The sequence below is a fragment of the Lepus europaeus genome, chromosome 2 (genome assembly GCF_033115175.1).
Source record: "Lepus europaeus isolate LE1 chromosome 2, mLepTim1.pri, whole genome shotgun sequence".
Lineage (NCBI taxonomy): Eukaryota > Metazoa > Chordata > Mammalia > Lagomorpha > Leporidae > Lepus > Lepus europaeus.
In genome coordinates this window covers 109,926,078-109,942,896 of record NC_084828.1, presented here as the reverse complement: position 1 = coordinate 109,942,896, position 16,819 = coordinate 109,926,078, and the positions used below count along the sequence as shown (strand labels likewise).

At 48.4% G+C, this 16,819-nt stretch overlaps 1 protein-coding gene across 1 annotated transcript in view; it reads right to left on the bottom strand.

Annotated features, from left to right (window-relative positions):
* Positions 1-1,209: 1,209 nt before the first annotated feature.
* SLC7A14 (solute carrier family 7 member 14) overlaps positions 1,210-16,819 on the bottom strand; it is a 45,278-nt gene continuing 29,668 nt past the window's right edge. The window contains exons 6-7 of the mRNA XM_062177997.1: positions 15,488-16,365; positions 1,210-1,532 (exon numbers count right to left, since the gene is read on the bottom strand). Coding sequence (XP_062033981.1) covers positions 1,210-1,532; positions 15,488-16,365 — 1,201 coding nt within the window. The remainder of the gene's footprint in view (positions 1,533-15,487; positions 16,366-16,819) is intronic.

Sequence of the window (16,819 nt, the reverse complement as noted above, 5' to 3'; positions counted from 1 at the left end):
CCTTGCTAGGTGGGTATTTCTTCCAGCTTCAGCGGAACTGCTTTGGGAAACCACAGGAAAAAAAAAACCCTCTAGAAGTGAGCGACCCCAGAGGAGGAAGGTGCCAAAGTGAAATGGGAGCTCATGGAACGCCATGACCTAGCAGCTGCGCTTGAGCGTGGTTTTGTTTTCAGAGTAGCACCCATCAATCAGGTGGTTGCAAATCTCCAAAAACTACCCCCTTTATAATTTTAGAAATTTGAACTAGAATTTGCAATGTGATCTCCGTGGCTGGGTCACCCTTCCTGGTAAAGATTTTTATCTGCATAGAGAACAAAACAGCTCACTGCTTCCAGGCATATCAGCGCCGTGAAATCATGCTCCCGCCGCTGACCCCTTTCATCACATCAGTGGGCTCTGGCATAAGAGAAGGCGTGGTAGGGAGTTCATTCTTGCCCGTGCCCTTCTGTCCTGCACTGCCAGAGAGGGCTGGTTAGCTGTTTTCTGGGCGCTGCAGTCAGCTTTGATGCTGTTCCTTACCGTGCCGTACTGGGCCAGCATGAGTGATAGGCGAGACCTTATGGGCAGTGGCCGGAGAGTTCGCAGCCCTCTGCTGGAGTTTGAAATGATAGTTTGGAAGCTGCGAGAACTCTGGTGAATAAAAAGAAGCGTGTGTCTTCTGTACGACTTTTTCGGGGCTGAGTTATCAGGACACTGAGGAATCGCCAACGCCCATCTGCCCACCCTGACCTGGGGGAGCAGCGCTCAGCCTGACATGCGCTGAGGGGAGCCTTGGCCCGTGGTCTCGGCTGGCTGACTTCCCAGCTGAGCCACACCCACCTTTTTGGCACTGCTGCCTCAGTGGGGCCCAAGAAGTGTACTCTTTGCTTAGGGTCTCAACAAGAACCACAAAGATCCAACCAGCAAAGCGTTTGCCAGTGTCAGCTCTGATGGTTGCACCTAAAGTGGGATTTTCATGTTGCCTCTGGTTTAGTTTTTTTTTTATTTGTTTTTTTTAAACCAGGGGACCAGCTAGGGGACCCGGGTGAAATTCTGCGACAGAACAATCCAGAAGAGCAAATGCAGCAAACAACAGGCTATGACTGGGGACTGACTTCGGGAAAGGCTGGGTTTGTGAAATGAGAGCCAAAAATGTTTTCACCTTGGAGCCCACAGGTTAAGTTACTGCAAACCAACCTCCACTGTTTCTGCCCTCTTGCGGGTTCACACTCACTCTGGAGAGTAATCTAACTCATCATTTGCAATCAGGGCCTCTGAGTTCTGTTTGTGTTTGCTTTTGCTCTTCGCTTTGCTACTCGTCCGGCTGTTGGCCTTTGCATCTGACATCTGTTGGTAATAGAAGCCTTTGTCCTCGGCCGGCCCGCCCCAGTCCTCCTGGCTCTCGCCCTCCGTGGCGTAGGAGAAACCCTCCTCCACGGAGAAGGGGTCATCCACGTCGTAGCGCTGGTACGTGCTTTGGTGCAGGGCCTCTTCCCGGGCGCTGATTTCCAGGGTGCTGTTCCAAATGCCGTAGCCGAAATAAATGAGCATACCTGTGGCGGGGTGGAGGGGGGGGGGGGGAGAGGAGGAGGGAGGAGGAGGAAGGGCACGGGTGAATAAGCAGATGTTTTGGGGTCCAAGGGGCCAGCGGGGAGATTGCCCTCCCTGGGGAAACTGGAGCCGGAGGGGCTGTGCTTGGAAAAGACAATAATGAGACATCACTTAAAAGCCGGGAGACCTTACCTGAAGTAACCTGTACTCACAGCTGACAGCACTGCAGCACGCCCGTGCGTGGCAACGTTTGTCTGGAGGTGAGACCTAGCTGCCTCTTTAGATGGGGCACGGGCTCTGCAGGTCACCTCCATGCCCATGTCCCCTGCTGACACCCAGTGCATTGCATGCAGGGCTGCCAGCCAGGAATGTGCATTTCTCACTCTGAGTTAAATATATACGGGTCAGTGACAATATATTCCCCACCTTCCCATAACATTGTATTTGCCCCTGCCTCCACCGAGAGACTCCATCTCGTTTCACCACGTAGCAACAGGTGTTATATGATCCTATGATTTGCACTGCCGTTTTTCACTCACCAAAGGCATGCTATGTGATTGCCACTCGGAGCTGCCTGCTGTCTTCCGTGGCTCTCAGTGCACGGGTGTCCAGTGCAGGTGCTGCCGCGGCCCTTAGAGCATCTGCACAGGGTGACCGGAGCCTGCATAAAGCCGGCTCCGAATGTTTGTTGAATGAGTGAATGAGAACTCCTGATGAGCATGGAAAGTACACTGCAATCTCTGTGTTGATGTCTTCCTTACCAAGGGAAAGAAATTTGCCTCCTCAATCAACAGGAATATGTAGCAGTAATATGGGCTAGTGTTTCATTTCTATGACTTGTCTTTTAAATTAGAGAGAGAGAGAGAGAGAGAGAGAGAGAGAGAGAGAGAGTGAGAGAGTGAGAGAGAGAGAGAGAGATACCATCTATTGGCTTCCCTCTTAAAATGCCTGCAGGGACTGAAGCACTGAAGCATGGAGCCAAGGACTCCATCCGGGTCCCCAGCGTGGGCGGTACAGACTCAGCCGTTCAAACTGTCACCTGCTGCCTCCCAGGGGGTACACCAGTAGGAATCTAGAACTGAGAGCCGAGCCAGAATCAACAGGTGCCCACAGAATCTGGATGTCCCAGTTGGTGGCTTCGCCACTAGGCCAAGCATCTGCCCCCTTGGGATATTTTGAGTAATACATGCAAATAGTTTGAGAGCTCCAATTTTCTACCTAAAGTCCACAAAAGTTCGGGACCTGGAAAGCTGACCGTGGCCTTGAAGGCCGGGGGCGTGATGAGTAGGAGTATGGGCTCTGGTCCAAATCCTGCCTCCATTACCAGCAGTGCTGTAACCCCCTGTTAGTCCTGTTAGTCTCCCCGTACCGCAGTTTTCTCTGCTGTCAAACCACGAGAGGGAGAGCAATGCTGCCACATGGGGTTTCTTGAGGAGGAAACAGGTGGCAACTCTGAGCTTGGCTGCACTTGGGAGTCACCTGACATGAGAGAGTGCTCATCTCTGGTTTGCTCCCCAGCTATCCACAATGGACTGGGCTGGAAGCTGGCCGCTGGCAGCTGGGAACTCAATCTGGGGGTCCCACGTGGGTGGCAGGGACCCAAGTGCTTGAACTGCCTCCCAGACAGACTGGAAAGAGGAGACAAGCTGAGAACTGAACTCATATACTCTGATGTGGGATGCACGTGTCTTAACCACTGGGCTGAACACCCACCCTAACATGGGGCGTGTTTAGACCACTCTGTACCCAGGCTCCACCCCTGGAGATTCTGATTTAATTTGTCTTTGGTGTGACTCAAGCCTAGAGGCCTTTAAAGCTTCACAAATGATTGCAATGGTTAGCCAGGGCTGAGAAACCCTGAGCTAAGGAACTGTGTCGGATACACCACTCTACCGCTTACTCAGGCCAGGCCATGGCCAGGCCACTGGGCTCCGCCAAGTTATGTGACCTCCTTCCGGGCCTCCACCTCTGTCCTCTGAGTGGCACCAGCCCTTGTCTTTGCCGATCCTGGGAGCATTCGTGGAGCCATTTGCTTGAAGCGGCAGGTCAAGCCTGCTCCGCTGCTCTAGTGCATGAGAGACCTTGCTTCCTTTCGAACGTGAAGTGTGTTTAAGCTTGAATCCCCCCCACCCCCACCCCTTGACTCAAAGCACTTTCTCCCTACCCTCTTCGAAGACCCCCAGTGAAATCAACTTCCCAGGAGCCAAAACAAGCAGAGTCCTAATTGGTAATGAATCCTAGAGATAATCACTTGCAGATGTAGCCATTACCGCTCCAACAGAGACCTCATCTTTCCCAGCCTAAGTCTTTAATCTTTCTTGTCTGGAGGCAGGGGGTGGTCATGAGGGTAGAGTTATTATCCTCGTGTAGAACAAGGCACTGCATGAGGGCCTCCTTTCAAAGGGCCCGAGTGCTGGTTCTTACAGAATGCCTGGCAGGGACTTGAGAATCAATTTCAGGTGACGAAGCGGGACCATCAGGCCCACACTCCCCTTTGCCCAGTTTTACTTTTTTGAGATTCTTTCCCCTAAACATCCAGGCAGGTGCCAGCCATGCCACTTACTCCTTTCTGATCCCTGTCTGAGCCTATTCACAGGAGAGGCATTTCCCTACCAAACTGAACGCCATTTCTTTCTTTTCCCCTGATTCCTAACTTCTCTCCCCTCCCACTAATCAGGCCATTGCTTGACCATGGGCTTAACTTCTTTTATTTATTTTATTTTATTTTATTTATTTTTAATGTATTTATTCATTTAAAAGAGTGAGAATGAGAGAGAGAAAGAGAGACAGAAAGAGAGGTATCTTTCACCTGCTTATTCACTGTCAAATGGCCACAACAGCCAGGTCTGGGCTAGGTGGAAACCAGGAGCCAGGAACTCCCTAGGGACCCAAGCACTTGAGGCCATATTCTACTGCCTTCCCAGGCACAGTAGCGGAAACTGACTCAGAAGCGGAGCAGCCAGGGATTGGTGCTATGGCTCAGTGGGCTAAGCCTGCGGCACCACATTCCATCTGGGCGCTGGTTCGAGTCCTGGCTGCTCCTTTTCTGAACCAGCTCCCTGCTGTGGCCTGGGAAAGCAGTAAAAGATGGCCTAAGTGCTTGGGCCTCTGCACCCACATGGGAAACCCGAAAGAAGCTCCTGGCTCCTGGCTTCGAAAGGTCCCACTGCTGGCCATTGCGGCCATTTGGAGTCTGTAACTCTCTCTCTCTCACCAATAAATAACATCTGAAAACAAACAAAAAACACAAAGAAGCAGAGCAGCTGTGACTCAGACCACACTCCAATATGGGATGCTGGTGGTAAGAGCAGTGGCTTAACCCACTGTGCCACAATGCACAGGTTCTAAAAGAACTTCCCCTGCCATCGCCGGGCATCTGGGTGTCAGGAAGATTCAGCCTAAGGGAATTTTCTAAAACGCTGGTTTGCTCCTAAAATCATAGGTAGTACACCTCAGAGGATCAGTTATCTATGTATTTTAACAGCTTCGGTTTACGGAAGAAGAAATCGCGGCTGGGAAAGAATAAGTGACTCGTGTGGGTCTGAGAAGGGCGGGAGCAGCCTTGTCACTGGGTAGAGAAGTCTGGCATAGCCAGTCCTCGGTCCATGCCCAGCCTACAGGGTTTATCAACAATGCTTACTGCGGTCAGTATTCAGTCAGCGGTTGGGTCCACATTGGCTTTTTGGGAGTGGCTAGGCCAGGAAGGAACGTGTGTTGTGTGTGTGTGTGTGCGCTTACGCATGCGTCCCTGTGCAAATGTATGTGTGTGTGTGCGTACTATGTTTATTTTGGAAAAGCACCCTTGGAAACCCGCCACGTAAATATTGAAGGGTCTTTTGAGGTTTGCCCGGCCCCCTACAGTTGAAGGCGTGTCGCTCTGTCCCAAGTCCACCTGGCGCGCCCAGTGGCAGAGCGGACGGTGCAGGGAGCGCCGGGAGCGCGCGGGCTGCGGCGGCGTCTGCGCCCCGGCTTCCGTCTGCCTTCGGCCTCCTCGCTGGCGCTGGAGTCAGTTCTAGACCAGCCGTGGGAGGCGGGGAGAGGGAGGGGAGACAAGGAAACACGGAGGAGGACATGGAGGGCGGGAGGGAGGAGGGGCGCGACGAGGAGCGAGGCGCGCCGCCATCTGCCCACATAACGAGGGCTTTGTGTCCGAGGAGTAAACAGCCGCGCAGAAGCGGCTCGTTTTGTTTCTGCTCCCTTTGGCAGTTGGCGCGGGGAGCCCAGCAGGAGGCAGTTGCTGAGAAATCGGTGGGGATTCTGGGAATCCGGAACCATCTAGGCCAGACTTCCCCCGACACCCCTGGGAGTGAGCTCCTAGCAAAAAGCGTCATTTTTGATGCACTTTGCTCCCAAGGAGCTCAGAGGGCTAGCCCGACACTGTCTCGTGGGACTCCTTCTAGCCTGTTCGCCAAGGTCTGTGCGAACCTCAAAACGTTCCTGGAAGGACAGAATCGGAAAAGTTCCTTTTGGTGCAAAAATGATATAAACTCTGTAGAGGGTTTTTTTTTTTCATTTTATGCATTTTCTATGAATTATTTTGAAGACTCCTTGTACATATAGATTTCAAAATGTTTTGTATCAAAATACACTTTTTTTCTCTGTCTCTCACTGTCCACTCTGCCTGTCCAAAAAAAAAAGTAAAATAAAATACGCTTTCTTTTTTATTTGACAGGTAGCATTATAGACAGTGAGAGAGAGAGAGTCAGAGAGAGAAAGGTCTTCCTTCCGTTGGTTCACTCCCTAAATGACCGCTACGGCGGGTGCGCTGCGCTGATCTGAAGCCAGGAGCCAGGTGCTTCCTCCTGGTCTCCCATGAGGGTGCAGGGCTCAAGGACCTGGGCCATCCTCCACTGCCTTCCTGGGCCACACCAGAGAGCTGGACTGGAAGAGGAGCAACCGGGACTAGAACCTGTCACCCATATGGGATGCTGGCACCTCAGGTAGAAGATTAACCAAGTGAGCCACGGCACCTGCCCAGAATACACTTATTTTTTAATTCCATTTTTCCACGGACTTTTTGAAGTACCCCCGCGGTGTGTGTGTGTGTGTGTGTGTGTGTGATGGGGAGGCTGTTCCATTTCATAGACAGGAAGGCAGCGGCACGGAGAAAAGCAGGGATTGTCCGCAGCAAGAAGCGGCTGGACTGTGACTCCTTTTGGGTTTCTCCATGCCCTGACCCAGGGTGCTTCTCTGTTTCTCCCATCTATATCAGGGGTGGTTTAGATCCACAGTGAACAATGCTTCTGAACTCTTTGTTCTGAAGAATGTCAAAGGTAAACAAAAATGAGTGAATAGTAAGGTAGATCCCAGGGACTCATCCCAGCTTCCTCTGCACTCCCCTGCCCACTGCCCTTTCCATTTTTTTTTTGGAAGCAAATCTCCTGTATTGCAGTTTTCATCTATACATATCTCCATGGGCATCTCTACAGTAGACTCTTTTAAAAGCACCCAATGTCATTATCACAGATAAACATGAATAATTTCTTATATATCACCTGATATCTGACCACACTAAAATTTCCTTGAATTTTTACACATGTGGAGAAAAACACTCCACTTTATGAGGATCCATGCTTAGTCCAATGATACTATCACTACTTGAAGTAGTTTGGGGCATTGTTATTTAATATTGTCCCTGGGACTGGCATTATATTCTTTTGTAAGCCAGGTAGATGCCAAAGTTTTGTCTTTTGTAGTAGATTTGATTTTGGCATAAGCCAGATGTCATTTGGAGCAAAGCCTCAAGAATAAAATGACTAGGTTAGTCAGCAACGTGGTTAGAACAATAGCCCTGAGCTGAACACTCTACTGACCCATCTCAGTACATAGTCATAATACAGCATAGAAGAACTGCAAGAAAACTTGGTGAGAATCTGTGCAAACATTTTTTTCTACTATCGAGCCAATTTAGGAACCAAAAAGTTAGGTGATGTACTAACGGACCATGGCTATTTAAGCAGTAGGGACACAGCGTTTCACTTCTTACCCAAGACTCTGTCTCCCACAATAACATTGTTTCTAATATCAGGAGCTCGTAGGAGCTATGAGTGGATGAGCAGGAAGGCAGAAGAGTTTGATTCCTGGATTTCCTCAAGATTATCTCAGTTTTAGCACTGAAGATCTGGGTTCTGGGAAACCTCTCATTGACGGGCAAATCAAGATGTCTTGGTCAGTCTGGTTCTGAGTTAGTAACTCCAACTGATAAGGGGATTCAAAGTTTGACCTATAGATCTGCGATCGCCTGTACTATCAGATAAAATGGCAAGGTAGAGCTATAAACTTCTTATTCTCTGTGGAGGTTTAGGAGGGACAGCTTTGGGATGGACACGATGGTAATTCAATATTAAGTGAATGAAATATCATTAAGTAAATGAGACTGATAATCACATGAAAAATTACTTTGATGCAATGGTAGCTCCCAGGTTCAATACCAGGGAAGCTGAATGAAATAGAATAATGGTTTCCCCAAATGTCCACATCAGATCCATCTCCATTTATTCTATGTGTCACATAGCCAGGAAGAATGAAGCTTACACATAGGAACAAAGGTTGCTAGTCATCTGAAATAAGGAGATTTTACTTGATTATCTGGGTAGACCTAATGCAATAATGAGGATCCTCAAATGGAGAATGAGGAGGAACAAAAGTCAGAACCTGCCATTGATAGTTTTGGAAATGGAAGGCAGTCCGACTAAGAAATGAGTATGGGCTTTGCAAGTTGAGAAGGAGGCAAAAAGGATATTTCCCCTCACCTCTCCAGAAAAGAACACAGTCCTACTGCCACCATAAGTTGAACCCAATGCTACCTATTTTGTGTTTCTGATCTTTAGATTGTAAAACAATAAATATCTGTTTTCCAAAAAAAGAATAAAATGACTAATTAATACATAATGTGATTCATTGCAGTTGGATATGTAATTCTGCTGTTTCTTTTTTAATCATTTTGACCTGTTGCTTTATAGTTAATGTGTGTTATGTCTGTAATAAATTATTTAAAGGCAGGTATGATGTTAAAGATGAGAAGGAAGCCAGTGTTTGTGCTATAGCAGGTTCCAGGGGTCTGCCCTGCTGGACTGGAGTTATTTCACAGTTGGCGGGTCATGGTTGGGTGTCTGGTGTGGACGGGGCAGGGGCTAGCTGGGTGTTAGCACAGAATGCATCAGTATTTTAACAAGTAGAGCTGTATCAGGACACCCGTGCCGAATACCAGCCCTGGTCAAAGGTACTGCAGTGAGTCCTGTGAAACTCAGTTCACAATGAAGGGAAGTATTCAAGGGAAGTTTCAGCTTCTTTTCCAGATAGAAGCTCCCTGGTGGAAAATGTGAGAGGTTAGGTTAGACAAGAAGACTCATGCCCTTAGCCATTGAGTTGGCTTTCTTTATGTAATAAAACATAAAGGCTTTTAGAAAAAAATGCTTTAACACCATCATCTTAGAGAAGTTAGGACTGTGCAATAAATCAAGAATAGATTTAGCACTGGAGCCCCTCAGTTCTAGGTTCTACACTGAGGACGGCTGTCAGGGCTTGGGAATGCCCAGTCTGCCTCCAGGTGCTGGTGCCCCCAGCATCAGCGCCAAGGCACCTGCTCACCTGCCTGTGTTGATCCATCCTGTCAAGAAAATGACTTAAACTATAAGTGAGAGGGATGGGAGAGGCGAGTTGTGAGTCTTGGTCTCATGGGAGAGAACTTAGAACAAAAACCCAACTCTGAAAAGGGACTGGGTGATGTGAACAGTGACAGCAGGTTTCCGACTCTGAGGGCACCTAGTGGGCTGAAGACTAGATCCCTGGTCTCTGGAACCCCCTGGAGCTCCCTGTGCTAGGGATGCAGCTCTCCTCCCACACCCCCAGCCTCAGGTTGGGTGGCACTGCTGCTTCCTGGGGCACACTGTCCCGCAGGAAGCCCTGCCCATGACAGAGGACTAAGGTGCTTTCTTATGCCCAAAGCGGTTTTTATTTTGATGCTCTGAGATCAGCTTTCCAAGGTGGATATTTGCCAGTGCAGAAATGAAACCTGGGTGGTAGAGAGAAGGTGTCCTCCCCGCCCACTGCAGGCCCTGCCCACCGCCACTCGTGCTCCTTATTTTTTTGAAACACCACCAGGGCTCTGTAGATTGCAATAAAGAGGAAGCTGCTCTCGTATGGTGTGGCCAGGAAGGACGGTGTCGGATGAAGCAGAAGTTCTCCCCTTGGCCCTGATCTAACCTGAAGCCATGTTACTTTATGTCTCAGGTTCCCATCTGCAAGTGACACCGGGGACCCCTATCTTCTGTAAGGTGTATAGCTGCTGTGAGAGGAACTGCAGCTGTGTCGAACAATATGAAAAAACCCTGTCATGGGAGCCAGCAGTTGCACTTCTAACTCAACAGAAACCCAAGAGTTACGTGTCCAGGTGTCCATCAAAATCATGGAGAAGGATATTCACAGCATCTGTCTTCACAACAATCTCAACCCAATGTATAACTATACTGTGGTGCAGGAATGTGGTGGAGGGCTAGACAGCGACCAGAATGAATGAACTGGAACCACAGGCAGCCACGTGGACAGATCCCACAGATGTGATGTTGAGGGGAAGAAGCCCAGCGCCCTGTCTTTGGTGGCTGGCAGCCTGTTCCAGGTGCACACACCAGTCCAGGCCTTCCACTTGTGCCATGGTCCCCTTTCCCTTCATTCTTGTGACACAGAGGAGAGCCACTGTTTCGGCTGCTGCTGGGTGCAGAGCCCTGCCCCTGGCCTGCCCTTTGCTGCCCAGGTATCTGCTGTGCCAGCAGGCAGCCTCGGCTGTCGTAGGACTCCCCTCGGCACTCCCTGCTTCTTGGAATCCCACCAGCCCTGGGGCCACCCTCAGTCTGGCCCTCATGATTTTTCTCACTCTTCGGAGCATGACTTTGCTGTGGAAGGTGCCAAGTATTTTCTCCTCTACCTCTCAGGAAAATTTTGAACTTAATTTATGGTGTGTATCACCATGAATTTGGTTAGTTTGGTGCCCTCTCAACTCCCACTCCAGGACCCCTTTCCCTCCCTCCTCTGCCCTACTTTGGATTAATTGCTGATAGGATTTCAGGTGATGCTCAGGTCAAGTTCACAGGGCGTGTCTTCTCTCTGGAATATTTGTAATTAGTATAGGATTCACAAGGTCCATTGCCCACAGCAAGTCCTGTCTGTTCTTTGAATCTGTAGACAACTCATTTTCCTCAGAGAGGCTGAAAAAATTCCAAATGAAAGCTGGGCAGCCCTAGAGTTAGGTGGCAGTGAGGTAGTCGACCAGGTGATTTATTTGTAATGAAGGAAAAAAGGCGCCCAGGGAACAGTAGGCCTGAAAGATGCACGGTGTTTTCTCTGAGTCCCTGCTGTCTTCATGTTTCTGGAGACTCTGCCCAACCCTTGGGATACTCCCTTACAAAACTGCACCAGCCACGGGGCCAGTGCTCTGGCTTAGTAGGCTAAGCCTCCACCTCTGGCACCGGCATCCCATTTGGGCACTGGTTTGGGTCCCAGCTGATCTTCTTCTGATCCAGCTCCCTCTAATGGCCTGGGAAAACAATGGAAGCAGTGGGACCCTGCTTCCCCTCCACGTGGGAGACCTGGAAGGAGCTCGTGGCTCCTGGCTTTGGATTGGCCCAGCTCCAGCCATTGTGGCCATTTGAGTGAACCAGCAGATGGAAAACCTTTCTCTCTCTCTCTCTCTCTCTCTCTCTCTCTCTCTCTCTGTAACTCTACTTCTCAAATAAAAAAAAAATCTTTAAAAAAACCTGCATCACACAGGAGAAAAGGCAAACCAAGGCTGCTCCCCTTTGCTGGGATTCATGACCATGGGTTACCTATATGATTTTCTTCTGTGAAGGAAAAGAGACATGTGCTGGGTAATCTCACTGGGGCTATGGCCTCGTTTCACCCTAGAGTTGTGTTCTTCTGAAGATCAAAACATTGTCACAAAAGAGTCATTAAGAGTCCTCAGGGAAGGTTGGATGGGGATGCACCTAGGAAGATTATTAAATTATGACTCAGCCTAACCATGTAAATCTTTGAAAGAGTTGACAGGGTTCCCCAAGAAGCTTCATTTACAAACATCTATACTGTTCTCCCAGGAAAAGGTAAGCTATCTACAGAGAGATGAAGAAGCAGCATCTGATAGAGGTGAGGTATTTATTCTATAGGACCATGAAAAATGGTATTTGCCAATTTGGGTTTATGACGAGGCATATTTTACATATGCTTTTTTTTTTTGAAAATGGAGGTGTTTTTTTTTTTTTTTTTTTTTTTTTTTTTTTTTTTTTTTGGACAGGCAGAGTTAGACAGTGAGAGAGAGAGAGAGAGAGAGAGAGAGAGACAGAGAGAAAGGTCTTCATTCCGTTGGTTCACCTCCCAAATGGCCGCTACGGCCGGCGTGCTGCGCCGATCCAAAGCCAGGAGCCAGGTGCTTCCTCCTGGTCTCCCTTGCGGGTGCAGGGCCCAAGCACTTGGGCCATCCTGAAAATGGAGTTTTTGTAATCCTCTTATGTGTCCTGCTTGATCATCTTTTCTCCTTCTCTTTAGGGCAATGGCTGACAAACTAGAGCTTGTGTTAGAATCCCCTGGAAGACTTGTTAAGGCCTCCATTGCCCCCAGACATTTTGATTTGGGTGGTCTGGGATGCAGTTCAGAATTGGATTTCTAACTAGTTTGCTGGTGGTACTGATGCAGTGGTCTGCGAACCACTGGTTTAGATCCAGGTAAACCTGGCTGCACATTAAAATTGCCTGTGGGAGCTTTCAAAGACACCCAAACCCGGCCACACCAGACCAGCTGAATCAGGAAGTCTCCGTGGGGCGGGGTGGCGGGTGGAGCCTGGGTTGAGAATCTTCCTTCTGGGTGAATCGTGGTCATACGGCAGCCCTCAAAATCCTGATACTGACACAGTGAGCTGGGGATGCCCCTCCCCAGCTTGCCGACTGCACAGGGCGCTCTCCTGGGCGTCCTGACCTGCAGGCACCTGTGCCCTCTGGGCCCCCAGCCCCTGGGCAGGGTGGTGTCCTCCTGAGTGAGCACGAGAGATGCAGATTCTCAGGGAGTTTGGAGATGGTCCCTCGCTCAGGGAGTTCTCCTCTGCCTGATAACTGGAAAGGCAGCCTGGGTGAGCACAGGTTCACCTCGTGCTTGGGCGTGATAGTCACTCAGTCTGCACAGAAGGATGATGGCTCACTGTAGTTTGTTTTTTAAAGGCAGGAAATCAATATTATTGCTTTCCCCATTCTTATTGCTTTTCCTCAACTGATTGCTTCTTCAAGCAATCAGTTCAACACTGACAGAATTACTTGCATTTTTACAGATAAGTCAACTGAGGCTGAAGGAAGATGAGTGAATTTCCCAGAGTCACAGACAAGCAGGTGACAAAATGTGATTTCACTGTGGTGCTGCTGGATTCCAAAGGCAAGGGCCCTGCCACCTTCCCATTTTGTGCAAAATGCCTCTGGCGCTCCAGAACCCATAGGGTTTACGTGGTAAAATGAAAATGTGCATGCTTTAATTCGGAATGTCTTAAAAGCTCAAGAGCACTAAGCCAAACGTGGGACCTGAGTTCCGGTCCTGTGCCCAGGAAGCCAGTTCTGACCTTCTGTGTTAATCCCCACCAGTGTTCTGATCAAAGAAGTGGTAGGAGTGCCAGATCTGAGCCTGGGGTAGACCGAAGCCCAGCAGTAGCTCTCTGAGTAACTTGCTGTTGACCTTGAGCACATAATTTAACTTCTTGGAGGCTCGGACCTCTCCTCTGTAAAGCTGAGAGGAGGAGTAGGGAGTAGGTGAACTGTTAGTGTTTCCCCACCACATGCTTAGCATAGTGGCTATGACGGGGGCCTCTGGCCCTACACTCCCTGTGCTGTGATCTCGGCTCTGCCAGGTGCTAGCTATGTGAGCTCAGCCAAATGCCTCAGTTTCCTCTTCTGTGAAATGGGAATGGTTTTGGGACTCACACAAGTAGATAGGTCAAGCTCTCAGAATAATGGCTGATGTGGGACAAGTGCAAGAGAAGCGTTATCTGTTGCCATAAGTCACATGGCACTTGCACTAGAACTAATGCTTTTTCTTTACTGTGACTATTAAAATAAAAAATTAATTGCAGTGTCTTCTGAAGCAAAAGCATTTATGAAGCCACCAGATTCATGTGTATGGATAGGTTTTTCTAATATGCATGAAAAGGTAACATAACTATAAAATATTTTTGAAAGTTCATCCATATACTCTCTGAAATCAGCTGAAATATGAGCAATGGAATGGGTAGCATTGTATGAGGTAATGCAGGTCCCTTCAAGCTTTCATAGTTTATGAATGAACGGATAAGTCCACACGTGCTTCTCTCTAAGCCTTCATTCACCTGACAAATAAATGACTAAAACAGTGCTATCCACTTCAATCACTTCTACCCAGAGTGGAATCTTTGCATTGGCTAGCTGCATGTTCCAGTGGTAAAAGTTTAAAGATATGATGAGACATTATACATGAATCTTGATGAGTCAGTGGAGCTCTCTCAAGAAATCCCCATAAGCTCTAACAAGGGATGGGGATCAGAAGAGTGAAAAATTGGGCGGCACTCTTACTGGAATGCATAGACTGGCTCCCAGAGGCAAAGAATCTGCTGGAAAATATACTTCCTTCCATGGCTGTTATCCTCTTTTCTTCATCTGAATCTTACCTGGTAGGCCCAGTTCCCATTCTACCTTTCTGATGTGTGTTGCTTCTCCTTCAACTGTACTTCATAGTTTAAGGAATATTTACTGAGCACACACCATGTGGACTCTGGCACAACCAGAGGACACACCTTGAACACCCACATCCCTGACCTCAAGGAGTGGATGGGCCACTTATCAGTAAGAGTGCCCGTGGCTCCCCAGGCTGTCGGCTCAGGGATGGCTGTCTTGCCCTCCTGGAAGCAGGGATTGCTTGTTCTGTTACTTTCCTATTCATCAAAGCTTCTCAGAAAACTTCTTAGCTATGCTTTTGGTAACAGGGACTCTGGTGGTTAGTGAGCTGGGGGACATAAAAGCAGTGACTAAGAAACTTTAAAATCAGTCTTCTCTCAAATATTCTTTGTGAGCTGTCACTAGCCTCAGTCTCCAGCTATCTTGTAAGCATCAGTGATTGTCAGAGACAATAAGCATAATACAAATGCAATATAAGTTGATCACAAAGTAAAATTAGAAAATTTGGAAAAGGTACAGGACTTTTTGAAGTCAATAAGAAAGTGAATTTGGAGAAGAGCTTGCACTGGCTTGAACTGTTCAAAGCTATGGACAAATGAAGAACTAATGGAGTGATACTAGTTATTGACAGCAGTAGAGGGAAAACCAACAAGGAGGATGGCAGGATGGATACTTTCCAAGAAAATGATTGAAATACAAATGATGAAGAAAGGGCCTTGGGAAAAAAATGAAAAGCTCTTGAGTATTTTACAAAAGTCCACATGAAGAGAGGGCTGTTAAATGGTGTCATGATTCAATTTTATGAGAAAAATAATGCCAATAAATCCATGATTAATTCATAAAAAGCATTGCTCACTTAAAATTAGAACATGATGATTGCTTTACTTTTATCAAATATGAGTGCATTTTAATAATTCTTACGTCATGGATTTTAGTTTCTAAGATAGAACTCCAATCAACTTATCTCTCCCTCACTTTTACTATGTTATTTTTGTCCTTTCTTAAAATATGGATTCACTTTAAATGGACTTTTCCTGGCACTGTTTATCCTCATGTAAGTGATGGATTGATCAGCATCATTCTTCCTGCACAAATGGCCAAGACCACCACAGGCAGAGAGGGGACACCGGCTTTATCAACTCTACTGCAGAAACCAGTGGTCTATAGAACCACCAGATTTCGCTAGAGATGGAGTTGCCTCGTCTGCTTAGGAGGTGGCTTTTGGATAAACCCATCCAAGACCTTAAAAGGGAGCTCCCAAGGCTCCAAAGGAGGCTGCTTACCCACAAAGCACCAGACTGCAAACCGGATCCATGTGATGGTGGAGAGCTTTAGCATGAGATAGATGTTCACCAGCATGGCAAAGGCAGGCACAAAGGGCAGGCAAGGGGCCATGTAGGGCAGCTTCTTGGGGTTCTCTGGCTGCTGCAGGATCACAAACACCAGGGCGCTGATCAGCAGCACCATCAGAACAACCAGAAGAATGGCCCACCAGCTCTGCTCTGAGATGTAGTCAGAACCAAAGATGATGAAGGAGCAGAAGATGAACATGAGGATGAAGAGCAGGAGCACGCAGATGGTCACCGTGTGCCCTGTTGCCGCCGTAGGCCGGTCCATTTTGCCTGGAAGGCCCAGCTGAATTCTCATGGTGTAGTAACGGGGCCCTATCAGCTTCTTCAACTTGATCAGATAAATGTTTTCTGATTCATCTGCTTCTATGCCTGTGGTCATGTCCACAGTGCCGTAGTTGGGGTGGTTGACATTGTAGGTTGACTTGTCTGATTTCCCTATGAGCATCTCGTTGTCTCCCAAGGATGGCAAGTTCTTGGCCCCACACGTGTTGGTGGCTGGGCCAGAAAACTCTTCCCCTTCACTCATAGGAGAACATGCTTCCTTCTCGCAGTCAGCCAGAACACCCTCCTTCTTCTTGGTGTGCTCCTGGGACAGGAACTTGACAAAACCATCAATGTCACTCTCGGGCTGGTATCGAAGGAGCAGGACGCACACAGAGACCAGAGTGTAGGCAAGGAGTGTGCCGATGGACATCATCTCTATCAGGTCTCTCAGGCTGACCAACAGCGAGAGGAGAGCTGCCAGGAACCCTGACACGATGCAGGCCACCACCGGTGTCTCTGTGTAGGAGCTGACGTGAGCCAGGAACCTGGAGGGCAGGTGCAAGCAGAGAGTTAATGGTGTGCTTGGATGCATCTAACACTGCTGAGGTAGGGACCAGAAGTGTCAGGGGGCTGATGTGCTATCTTGTCCCTCAGTTAACTTCTGCAGTCACTGCTTTCTTAGTATTTTCTCCTATATTTGATTATTTTTTTAAATCCTTGAGAGCATGGTTTTACTTGAGCATGTTAATCACTTGGGAAGCACTTAGAGAACACTCTTAGATTCTTCTCTATTTATCGGGAGAGAGAGAGAGAGAGAGAGAGAGAGAGAGAGAGAGAGAGAGAGAGAGAACTAGCTCCCATTTGCTGGTTCACTTTCCAAATGCCTGCAATGGGATTGGGCTGGGCTGAAGTCAGGAGCTAGGACTCAATCCAGCTGTCCTATGTGGGTGGCACAAACCCAATCACTTGAGCCACCACAGCTGCTTCCCAGGATGCACA